General features: G+C 45.9%; 3 protein-coding genes across 4 annotated transcripts in view; all 3 read left to right on the top strand.

The window, feature by feature from the left end:
- Window positions 1-12184, top strand: part of LOC134396320 (7-alpha-hydroxycholest-4-en-3-one 12-alpha-hydroxylase-like) — a 319750-nt gene that overhangs the window by 136611 nt on the left and 170955 nt on the right. The gene's annotated exons all lie outside the window — the stretch shown is intronic.
- The window catches only part of LOC134396325 (7-alpha-hydroxycholest-4-en-3-one 12-alpha-hydroxylase-like), a 125213-nt gene that overhangs the window by 42495 nt on the left and 70534 nt on the right, over window positions 1-12184 (top strand). The window lies entirely within an intron of this gene.
- The window catches only part of LOC134396287 (7-alpha-hydroxycholest-4-en-3-one 12-alpha-hydroxylase-like), a 43125-nt gene that overhangs the window by 4676 nt on the left and 26265 nt on the right, over window positions 1-12184 (top strand). Inside the window, exon 2 of one of the 2 annotated variants that reach the window (XM_063122730.1) lies at window positions 5425-6916. In XM_063122730.1, coding sequence (XP_062978800.1) covers window positions 5447-6916 — 1470 coding nt within the window. In that variant the 5' untranslated portion in view covers window positions 5425-5446. Of the gene's footprint in view, window positions 1-5424; window positions 6989-12184 lie in introns of those variants that run through there. The other variant, XM_063122723.1, reaches the window with a different exon arrangement.

Below are 12184 nucleotides of genomic sequence, written 5' to 3'. Positions count from 1 at the left end.
CTAAGGAGGCAGAAAGTACCAGTGAAATTCTCATTCTGCCAAAGCAGATAAACCATGAGGACAGGATGGAGAATAGGATATGCAGAGGTGACTGTGGAGTTGTGGAAAACTGATAACGAACAACTTAGAGCCACCTACTTCTTTTTTTGTTAGAGCAGCCCTTCCCCAACCTGGTGTATGTCCTTAACATTGTTTTATAAACCGTAGGTTTTTTGTTCATTGAATTTCATGGCTTTTTGTAAAGGATGACGAGAGCCCTGCCCTCTTTTAAATGTGGTCACTGTAGTATAGCTCCTGCAGCTTTCACTGTTGTGATGAAGAGGAGATTTCACCAGGTTCTCCATATATACAAATGACACCTGGTGAAATTCCCTTTTCATCACAACAGTGCAAGCTGCAAGAGCTATACTAGAGTAATCAGATACAAAAGAGGTCAGGGCTTCTGCAGCTTGCACTGTTGTGATGAAGAGGGGATTTCACCAGGTTCTCCATATATACAAATGACACCTGGTGAAATTCCCTTTTCATCACAACAGTGCAAGCTGCAAGAGCTATACTTGAGTAATCAAATACAAAAGAGGTCAGGGCTTCTGCAGCTTGCACTGTTGTGATGAAGAGGAGATTTCACCAGGTTCTCCATATATACAAATGACACCTGGTGAAATTCCCTTTTCATCACAACAGTGCAAGCTGCAGGAGCTATACTAGAGTAATCAGATACAAGAGGTCAGGGCTTCTGCAGCTTGCACTCCCTCGCCCGCCGCGCACTCACTTACCTCCCTTCACTCACTGCCCGCTCCAGGCTTCGAAGCCAGGACGCTGGGGTTGGAGGCGGAGGCTTTAGAGTAACCCACCCGCGAAAAGACACTGACAATATTTGCTAGAGGAGGCAGCCATTTTCTCTCAATGTTCCAATATAGCTGATATAGTAAGAATGATGGAGATAAGCTGGAGAGGTTCAGAGGAAGGCACCCAGGATGATCAGGGGTTTGGAAACGAAACTCCATGAAGAGACTGAAACAACTGGGCATGTTTAGCCTGGAGAAGAGAAGATTGATGGAACCAGTTACTTAGGGAGGTTGTGGCCTCTCCCACACTAGAGGCCTTCAACAGGCAGCTGGAGAACCATCTGTAACGTATGCTTTAGGGTGGATTCCTAAATTGAGCAGGGGTTGGACTCGATGGCCTTATAGGCCCCTTCCAGCTCTACTATTCTATGATTAAAAATGAATTGCTGTGATTCAGGGGGCTATGACAGTTTTGTTTGTTTATTTATAAGGGTAGAAACGGTACAGTAACTTTCAGAATTGTATCAAACTTATTCTCAGCAGCTATTCAGTGCCCCAATGTATAGCTGAACACCTAGAAACTTATTCCATTGACAATGTGATCCAGACATCCCATGATAAAAAGTTGGCATGAAATATTTTTTGCAAAACTAGCAATAAATCATTATTTATTATTACATTTATATACCTCCCCATAGACAAAGCTCTCTGGGTGGTTTACAATACATTTACCTCATTACTTGAATATAAGGTTTAAATAATATCACTTTCTCTCTCTCTCTCTCTCTCTCTCTCTCTCTCTCTCTCTCTCTCTCCCTCTCACTTTGCGTTTGTGTTTGCTGTGACTGTGTGTGATTGTGTTTTCTGTGCACTGCTTGTTAAGCGCAAAAAGCATTTAAATAATGTTTGGGCAAAGCATGCACTTGTCCCATTCCCCAAATAAAAAATATTATTATTATTATTATTATTATTATTATTATTATTATTATTATTTATAATAATTATTGATAATGACAAAAGGCAGCAGGCGCCCATCTGTGGGCAAGGCAATGCTGGCACCAGTAAGTAGGCAGCCTCTCCGGCTGTGAAAATCAAACGTGCAAGTCCTTTGCTGGGTGCTCATCAACAGAAGCAGGAGAAGAAGCAGGCAGACGTGCCTGCTTCTCCAACTTGCACCCGCTGTTTGCTTTTTGAAGGTGGGAAAAGTGCCCCTTTGCAAGAGACAGGCAGCAGCAGCAGCAGCATTAGTGCTGTTGCAGTAGGAGGAGGAGTATCCCCAACTCCTTCATTATTGATTGAGGGGAGCCTGCTGATGGACCTGTCGCAAGACCTTATAGACGAGGTCCTCAGCACAGTGGAGGGGCAAGAGGAGGAGGTGGTCCTCCAGGATGTGGGTGATGAGGAGCAGCAGGCCAAGGCTCTCTCCCCAGTATCTAACCCCTCTTCCTCTGTTACCCCTGTTTCTGTGGTGACACCAGAGAGCGTAGGCGGGCAATTGGTGTCACCACAGAAGCGAAAGACAAGCATGATGTGGGACCACTTTGAGGTGGGAGTGGATTCCCGCTTTGCTGTCTGTTGCTACTGTAAGGCTTCCCTAAGCGAGGGTTCAGGTACAGGGCATTATGGAACCAGCAGCCTCACGATGTATCTGAAGTGGCGGCAGCAGTCGATCTTGCTGGGAGAAGAGGAGGGCACTTCCAAGGCGACTGGTGCCAGGGGAAAGCAGAAGGCTGCTGCTGCTGGCACTCTAAGCTCTCCATCTTCCATCCCCACAAGGGTTAGGCAGGCAACCCTCGAGGACATGGGGCGGGGGAAGTATGGAGTATGGTGGTGCTTTCCCTGTACTGTTCATGCAGGGAGCTAGTGCTGGGTCCACACGTGGCACGTCCACTGTCCAACATAGGCCTTGTTGCTGTTGCTTCACTGAGCGTAGTTCCTCACGTTCAGTTTAGTTGGGTGCTCCTGTCTAGGTTCCTGGCTTTGAGAAGCAACTTCACACATCAACTTATGCCACTCATAGACTTCACCATCGCTGTAGGTGTAGGCTGTTCTCCAACCTGAATGGGAGGTAGACTCCCGCAATCTACTGGTTCTCCTTTGGAGGGTGCTGAGTGTTCATCTGTACTTTCTCTGGGCAGAAGACATGTGGCATGTCCACTGTCCAACATAGGCCTTGTTGCTGTTGCTTCACTGAGCGTTGTTCCTCACAGTCAGTTCAGATGGGTGCTCCTGTCTGGGCTCCTGGCTTTGAGAAGCCATCTCAAACATCAACTTGTGCCACTCTTTGACTTCACCTGCACTGTAGACTTGGCCTGAACTCCAACTGACAGAAGGCAGTGGTCACGTTCACTGTGCAACATAGGCCTTGTTGCGGTTTTAAAAGTTGGGTTTGAGGCTTCCTTCCAGGAGCAACATAAAATGTGTCCCCTCAACTGTCCTTGGATTTCGTTTCCCCAAGGTCAATTGCACACTGTCAGGTCCTTGGGCTGCTCCTATGTAGGCTCCTGGTTTTGAGAAGCTACCTCACACTTCAACTCGTGCCACTCATGGACTTCACCAGCGCTTTGGCATTGGGCTGTTGTTCTCCAACAGGAATTGGAGGTACACTCCCCCAGAGATCTATGGCTTACCTGTGCAACGTACCAGCCACTTAATGCCTCCCATGTAGATGGGATGTGTGGGTCAACCCCACAAGCCTATGTCATGCTTGCTCCCAGTGCTTCTGGGGCATAGCCACCTGCTGCCTCTCCTCCTCTGTGCCCACCTCAGAGGGCGTTGTGTGTGTCTTGCTTTGGCTTAGGGCATTTTTGTGGACTGCCCAGAGAGCTTCGTATATTGTGTGTTATAAATAAAAATGTAATAAATAAATAAATAAATAAATAAATAGTCCTTCCTCATGGTGAAAAGGCAGCTGCATTGCTGCTGCGCTCATCCTGTTTAAGATTTCTTGAAGTTCTGTGTGTCCATTTTTGAAGTGTTTAACCTGAGATGATTCTTATTTAGATATACCTTTAAAAATTTCCCAAAAATCAGGGCATGTTCAGATTTCCTTGAAAATGGTCATGAATAAGGATCAATGTGGAAGCTGTGATGGTGCCTAGTTAAAGGTCTGTATATGGAAAAAATGACAGAGATAACTGCATTTTTAAAAATAGGGTTGATTTTTTAATATTCCCCAAAATTCAGGGCATGCTCAGATTTCCTTCAAAATGAGCATGAATCTGCATACGTTTAGAAGCTCTCGTGGTGCCCATTTTGATGCTTCTAACTTGAAAACTTAAAAGTTAGAGGTGTTTAACATGTTCAATGCAAGTCTATCGGGGGGAAACACGGAGCACCTATCCGGATCCGGAGCACCGCCTTCTGTTCTACAGGCTAAACAAGCTCGGTTGTTCCAGTCTTTCTTCATAGGTAGGGTGACCATATGAAAAAGAGGACAGAGCTTTAACAGTTGCATAGAAAATGGAACTTCAGAAGGAGTTATTTGTATATATGGAGAACCGGGTGAAATTCCCTCTTCATCAACACAGTTTAAGCTGCAGGATCTATACTAGACTGACCAGATTTAAAAGAGGGCAGGGCACCTGCAGCTTTAACTGGTTTGATGAAGAGGAATTTTCACCAGATTCTACATATATACAAATGACACCTGCTGAAATTCCCTTTTCTATGCAACTGTTAAAGATACAGGAGCCCTGTCCTCCTTTTCATATGGTCACCCAATTCATAGGGCTTTTTTCAAGACCCCTGATCATCCTGATTGCCCTCCTCTGAACACGCTCCAGCTTGTCTGTGTCCTTCTTGAACTGTGGTGTCCAGAACTCGATGCAACACTCAAGATCAGGCCTAACCATCGCCAAATAGAGAGGAACCAGTACCTCACATGATTTGGAAGCTATACTTCTATTAATGCAGCCCAAAATAGCATTTGCTTTTTTTCAGTAACTTCACACTGCTGGCTCATTTTCAGCTTGTGATCTGCAACAATTCAAAGACACTTATCATTTGTAGTATTGCTGAGCCAAGTACCCCCCATCTTGTAACTGTGCATTTGGTTTCTTTTTCCTAGATACAGAACTTGGCATTTATTCATTTAAAATTTTATTCTGTTGCTTTCAGCCCAGCGCTCCAGCCTATCAAGTTTGTTTCAAAGATGTATGTTATGGTGGGACATAGGAGAGGGCTTTCTCTGTTGTGGCACCCCGGCTGTGGAATGCCCTCCCCCTGGAGGCCTGACTGGCACTGGTTTCATTTCAGTGCCAGGTTAAGACATGGCTTTTTGACAGGGCCTTTGATGGCTAAATCCACCAGCCTGCACACTGTCATCTTTTAATTAGATTTTATTGTTTTAAAATGTCATATAAGTTTTAACATAGTAATGGTTTAATTTGTTTTAGAATTGTATATTTATTCTATTTTATATGTATGATTTTATCTGTACAGCTCCCTGAGATCATTGAGATATGGAGCAGGATATTAATATTTTAATAAGTTAATAAAAAACTAAATAAAGAAAGGAACAGGAAAACTGGAACTGCCTGTACCTGCTTAGAAATGAGATTAGATCACCCCACCCTGATGTGCCATCTGATTGGTTGATTCATATAAACTTGTGGATCCATTTATTCTTTTGCAGTTTTTCATCCACCACACCAGCAATGACTCTCTGGGAGACTGTGCTTTGCACTTTCTTAGCGTGCCTCTTGGCAACCCTACTTGGCGGTCTCCATAAAATAGGAGCATTTTGCAAGAGGAAACCGAAGGAACCCCCCTTGGACAAAGGCTTCATTCCATGGGTCGGACACGGGCTAAATTTCATTCGGAGCCCTGAAGAGTTTTTGGAAAGGATGCGGAAGAAACATGGGGATATTTTCACAGTTTTGCTCGGAGGCAGTTACATGCATTTTTTGATTGATCCTTCTACTTATGAATCCTTAATGAAGGTATCAAAACAAATGCTGGGTTATAATAAATTTACATCAATGGTGGCACATAATGTTTTTGGCCTCCACTCCACAGAATCTCAGCTACATAGTTTTAAAAAAATCAGTGACAAGTATCTCGGAGGGAAGTTTCTGCCTGTCCTGAACCAGGTGATGATTGAGAAGTTGAAGTCCGTGATGCTTCTCAGCCAGGATTCAGGTGAGGGGAAGAGATCTTGGCGGCAGGAGGGAGTCCTCCACTTTACCTACAAAACTGTCTTCCAAGCCTCTATTCTGACTTTGTTTGGCAATGAGCCACACAAAGATGTAGACAGCAAAGAAAATGCTAAGGAGAATGAATTAACCCAAGGTGGAAACTTGTTGGAAAATTTTCAGAAATTTGACCATTTCTTTCCCCATATGGTCACTGGCACACTAGACCCTGTGAGCAAGAAGGAGACAGAGAGATTGAAGAAGTACTTCTGGGACATTCTCTCAGTAGAAAAGTTGTATCAAAGGGTGGGCATCAGCAATTGGGTAGCTGAGCTAAATCAGCAGTTATCTGAGCCTGGGATTACAGAAAAGACGCAGACTCAATTTCAGCTGCTGCTTCTCTGGGTATCTCAAACTAACATTGTCCATGCTACCTTCTGGATTCTTCTGTATCTCCTGAAATATCCAGAAGCAATGAAGGCAGTGAGGGAAGAAGTGGAGAGAGTTCTAAGAGAGACCGGTCAGGAGGTCGAGGCAGGCGGCCCCTTCATCAACGTGTCCTTGGATATGATCAAAACTCCTCTTCTGGACAGTGCAATAGAGGAAACTCTGCGCTTGAAAGGGTCTGCTCTTCTCTTCAGAACCGTGATGCAGGAAATGGATATTAAGATGGCCGATGGCAAAGAATATACTCTCCGGAAAGGTGATGATCTAGTGCTGTCGCCTTTTCTTGCCCTGCAAACAGATCCAGAAATCCACCCTGACCCTCACACATTCAAATACGACAGGTTCATGACCCCAGATGGCATAAAAAAGGAGTTCTACAAGAATGGGGAAAAGCTAAAGTATTACAGTATGCCTTTCGGTGGAGGACCTGCACTGTGCCCTGGGCGATTTTTTGCTGTTTATGAAATGAAGATGTTTGTCTTATTGATGCTGGCCTACTTTGATATGGAGCTGGTTAATGCAGAAGAAGAAATGCCTACGATAGATGTAAGAAGCTATGGGTTTGAAACTGTAAAACCATCTCATGATATTCAGTTCAAACACCGACTGAGAGTCTAAGAGGAATGTCATTTAGGCTCAAATTTCCTGCACAGTGCCCTGGAGTCAGCCCTTTGGATTGCTTTCAAGAAAATAAATAGGATTGCCCTATTAAACCTGGTTTTTATTTCGATCTAACAGGTGGGCTCGAAGTTAAATTCTTTCCCCCCCCCCTTAAAAATATTATTTTATAAATACAGAGTCTTTTGGCTTGTCTAGACCTAAGAAGGGGAGGGGGAGGTTCCCACAATATGATGATCGTGAGATCCTCCCCCTCAGCCTTCACATGGCATGCGATGTCCTGGGAAGAAGAGGACGTTGCGCCCGCCATTTTTGATTTTTGTTTCTTTATTGAAAATTAGAGCACAAACACTCCATCTAAAAGGACAGGTTTTTTTTTAAAAAAAATCCCTCTCCCCCTTTCCACCCCAATGGTCACGGAGCTCGTGAACAGCTCCGTGCCCCATGCTCAGTCCCCTCTTCTTCATGTTTACTCCGGAGGAGCCATGAAGAAACTGGGACAGCTGCCCACGCCTCCTGTGGTCTCAGGACAATGCCAAGACCACGGGAAAAGTCGGGATTAAAGCCGTAAAGGGAGGGATCATCCCTCCCTGCCTGGGATCCCCTGTGCATCATATGGACACACAGGGATGATCCCGGGGTGATCACCGGGATATCGCCTGATCTAGACATGCCCTTGATCATAATGCAGCATGAGGGCAAAGAGAATTAAACCTGGCTTTCGTAGTTATTTTGGCTGGCAGTTATTTACTTTGTGAAGTTCTGAGTGGAAGACATTTTGTAAAATATTAGCTCATATTCAAAGGTGTCTCTTTTATGTGTGGGGTTACGAAAAATAAAATAAACGCTGAGGTCCAAAGGAGGGACCATGTTGTTTTGCAATTTGGAGAGGAGAACAGTTTCCTGTACCTCTTGGCTCACCTGCTTATGGGCTCCATCACACCGGCGATTTCTTGCACGCTCCCTGTGAAGGACGGCCCCAGAGGGCTGCGGTCCTGTTCAGTTAGTTCTGCTCAGTCTGGCTGCGGCCTCTGGGCCAGGAGGAGGGAGTTTCGGGGAACAGCTCATGGCACGGGTAATTGGCTGTGCCAAGCCCTCCCTATTTCCTGGAGCAGCACCTGTGGGTTATCAGTTTAGCTGGAGTAGCCAAGGTCGTGCTAATTGGGGTGTTGATCTGTTTCAGTTGTGGAAATGGCTTGGCGAGGGAGGGGGTGTCAATGACCGGAGTGGGGCACAGGACTGGCTAAAGTGAGTCACGAGGCCTGACGGCCTGGAAAAGGATAAAGAGGTGGGCCGCCAGGGGGGCAGCCGTCTTCCCTGGACATATGTGTTTGTGGAATGGGAGATTCCTGGTGAGCTGGGTAAAGGCTTGGTTTTACATCGGTTCCTTATGTTTAAGTGTCTGGACGTTCCAGGGGAATCTGTTTGCCTTTCCTGTTTTTGGGTGGGCTAGAGTCTTATTCAATGAACAAAAAACCTACGGTTTATAAAACAACGTTAAGGCCGTACACTTTCCCACCAAGCACCAAAAAGCGGGGAAATTGGGAGTTAAGGCTCGCCAGCCTTAACGCCACATCCTCCCTAAGGAGGCAGAAAGCACCAGTGAAATTCTCATTCTGCCAAAGCAGATAAACCATGAGGACAGGATGGAGAATAGGATATGCAGAGGTGACTGTGGGGTTGTGGAAAACTGATGACGAACAACTTAGAGCCACCTACTTCTTTTTTTGTTTAGAGCAGCCCTTCCCCAACCTGGTGCCCTCCAAAGGTGTTGGACTATGACGATCCATCATTGCAAGTCAGTATGTCCCATGGTCAGGAATGCTGGGACAGCAGGATGGGGAACGTAGGGGGGCGCCTCCAGGCAAGCCCCCCACCCCGCTTACCTGCTCTGTCGTCGTTGGGCCCGGGCTTGAACTGAGCGCCCTGGTGCACCTGGAAGCAAGGCCACACTTGCAGCCTTGCTTCTGGGTGGACCCAGGGGCTCAATTCAAGCCTGGACCAGGTGACGACAGAGCAGGTAAGAACACCCCACACACACACCTGGCCCCTTACCTGGACCTGCTGCCACCGCTGCACAAAGTGCAACAGCTCCAGCCAACCCCCCTCCTGCCTGGCCCCTTACCTGGAGCTGCCACTGCACAAACTGTTGCAGTGGCAGCTCCAGGCAAGCCCCCCCGCACCCCACCACTTGCCTTCTCCGTCATGGCCTGACCCGTGCTTGAATCGAGCCCCTGAGTCCACCCAGAAGCAAGGCTGCAGGTGCGGACTTGCTTCCGGGTGGACCAGGGCACTCGATTCAAGCCGGGGCCCAGCGACAACGGAGCAGGTAAGTGGGGTGGGCTGGGGTGGGGGCTTGCCTGGAGCCGTTGCTGCAGTTTGCACAGCAGTGGCAGTGGGTCTAGGTAAGGGCCCAGGCAGGAGGGGGTTGCTTACCTGCTCCGTCGTCCCCAGGCCCAGGCTTGAATTGAGCTTCCGGATAGACCAGGGTGCTCAGTTCAAGCCCGGGCCCAGTGACGATGGAACACGTAAGTGGGTTGGGGCTTACCTGGCAGCAGGGCCAGGCAAGAGGGGGTGGGGTTTCTTACCTGCTCCGTCGTCGCAGTCCAACACCTTTGGAGGGCACCAGGTTGGGGAAGGGCTGCTCTAAACAAAAAAAGAAGTAGGTGGCTCTAAGTTGTTCGTCATCAGTTTTCCACAACCCCACAGTCACCTCTGCATATCCTATTCTCCATCCTGTCCTCATGGTTTATCTGCTTTGGCAGAATGAGAATTTCACTGGTGCTTTCTGCCTCCTTAGGGAGGATGTGGCGTTAAGGCTGGCGAGCCTTAACTCCCAATTTCCCCGCTTTTTGGTGCTTGGTGGGAAAGTGTACGGCCTTAACGTTGTTTTATAAACCGTAGGTTTTTTGTTCATTGAATTTCATGGCTTTTTGTAAAGGATAACGAGCCCTTCCCTCTTTTAAATGCGGTTACTGTAGTATAGCTCCTGCAGCTTTCACTGTTGTGATGAAAAGGAGATTTCACCAGGTTCTCCATATATACAAATGACACCTGCTGAAATTTATATTTATAAATATAACTGTAAAAAATTTATATTTTTTACTTAATTAACATTAAAGAATGCACCGTTGTGCATTCTTTAATGTTAATTAAGTAAAAAAAATATTTTTCTCCTGCAGCTTTAACTGGTGTGATGAAGAGGGAACTTCACCAGGTTCCCCATATATACAAATGACACCTGCTGAAATTCCCTTTTCTATGCAACTGTTAAAGATACAGGAGCCCTGTGCTCCTTTTCATATGGTCACAGGGGCAGGGGGCTGGTGACTCCGATGTCAGTGGGGCTATGAATCCATGGGTACATAAATCCTACAATCCTATGCAAGGTTAGACATAAAATCCTACAATTCTATGCATATACCCATGGATTCATAGACCCACTGACATCGGAGTCACCAGCCCCACCTTGTGACCATATGCAAAGGAGTACAGGGCTCCTGCATCTTTTACAGTTGCATAGAAGAGGGAATTTCAGCAGGTGTCACTTGCATGTATGCAGCACCTGGTGAAATTCCCTCTTCGTCACAACAGTTAAAGCTGCAGGAGCTATACTAGACTGACCAGACACAAAAGAGGCAAGGCTCCTGTGACTTTAAATGTTGTGATGAATCCCAGGTGGATTCCTGCATTAAGAAGTGGGTTGGACTGGATGCCCTCGTAGGCCCCCTTTTCAACTCTGCTATTCTAGGATTTTCTGAACATGAGCAGAGTGCATTGCCTCTGGCTGATGTGACTCAAACATGCCACGATAACTGGAGGGACAAAGTTTTCCAAAACTGCCAGCTAAATTCCTGCATTAAGAAGGGGGATGGATTCTTTAATGTTAATAAAGTAATAATTATAAATTTTAGTTTTAGATTCATGAGTGTATTAGTGGTAAGTTAGATAGAATACTAATGTATTAGTTAGTGTAACAGCTGAGTTTGTTGCCGTTTTTGTCACGGACTTTTGTGTTTGGGTGTACTTACTGTATGCAGAAAGTGTTTTTAATAAACAACACCTCCCTCCAAAAAATCTCAACTTGCTTTTTCGCAAAACACAGATGTGACTTTATATACCCATCTATTTTATGGTCACATGTATGTTATATTTATATTTATATTTAATATTTGCCTTGGAGAGCTCCTTTGTAGTTCTGACTGGCTATAACTGAAACCTAGAGCGGATTCACCACCCCACTGACATCAGAGTCACAAGCCACTGCTGGATTTAGCATGTCTCGCTCCTGTAGAGTGACCATTCTCAAAGGAGTACAGGGTTCCTGTACCTTTAACAGTTGCATAGAAAAGGGGGTTGGACTGGATGGCCTCATAGGCCCTTTCCAACTCTGCTATTCTATGATTGGGGTAGTTTATGCTCTCTCTCTCTCTCTCTCTCTCTCTCTCTCTCTCTCTCTCTCTCTCACACACACACACACACACACACTCAAACCCAAATATGTGGCAGTGTAGTGCAATGGTTAGAGTGTCAGGCAGGTTCTAGTCCCCACTTGATCATGAAGCTCACTGGCTAACTTTGGACCAATCACTGACTCTCAGCCTCACCTACCTCACTGGGTTGTTGTGGCTATTAAATGGACAAGAGGAGAACTATGTGCGCCACTTTGGGTTGCTTGCAAGAGGGAAAAAAGGTTTCTCCCATATACCTTTCCATGTGGCTAGGGTGATTACTTCAAAGGAGTACAGGGCTCTTCTATCTTTTACACTTGTATAGAAAAGGGAATTTCAGCAGGTCTCACTTGTATGCATGCAGCACCTGGTGAAATTCCCTCTGCGTCACAACAGTTAAAGCTGCAGGAACCCTGCCCTCTTGACCAGATACAAAAGAGGGAAGGCTCCTGTGACTTTAATTGCTGTGATGAAGAGAGAATTTCACCAGGTGCTGCATACATACAAGTGACACCTGCTGAAATTCCCTTTTCTATGCAACTGTTAAAGATACAGGAAGCCTGTCCTCCTTTTCATATGGTCACCCTATGTATAGATTGTTCCAAAAGTGACGACAACTATTTTATACATCTGTGTTTCTGTCTAAACTTGCCTAGGATTGTAGGTTTTTCTGTCTAAACATGCGTAGGACTGTAGGTTTTTCTGTCTAAACATGCATAGGATTGTAGTGTTTTCTGTCTAAACA

This window comes from Elgaria multicarinata, chromosome 1 (genome assembly GCF_023053635.1).
Source record: "Elgaria multicarinata webbii isolate HBS135686 ecotype San Diego chromosome 1, rElgMul1.1.pri, whole genome shotgun sequence".
NCBI classification, from domain to species: Eukaryota; Metazoa; Chordata; class Lepidosauria; order Squamata; family Anguidae; genus Elgaria; species Elgaria multicarinata.
Note: the sequence above shows the minus strand (reverse complement) of the source record. Positions and strands in the feature narration are given on the sequence as shown.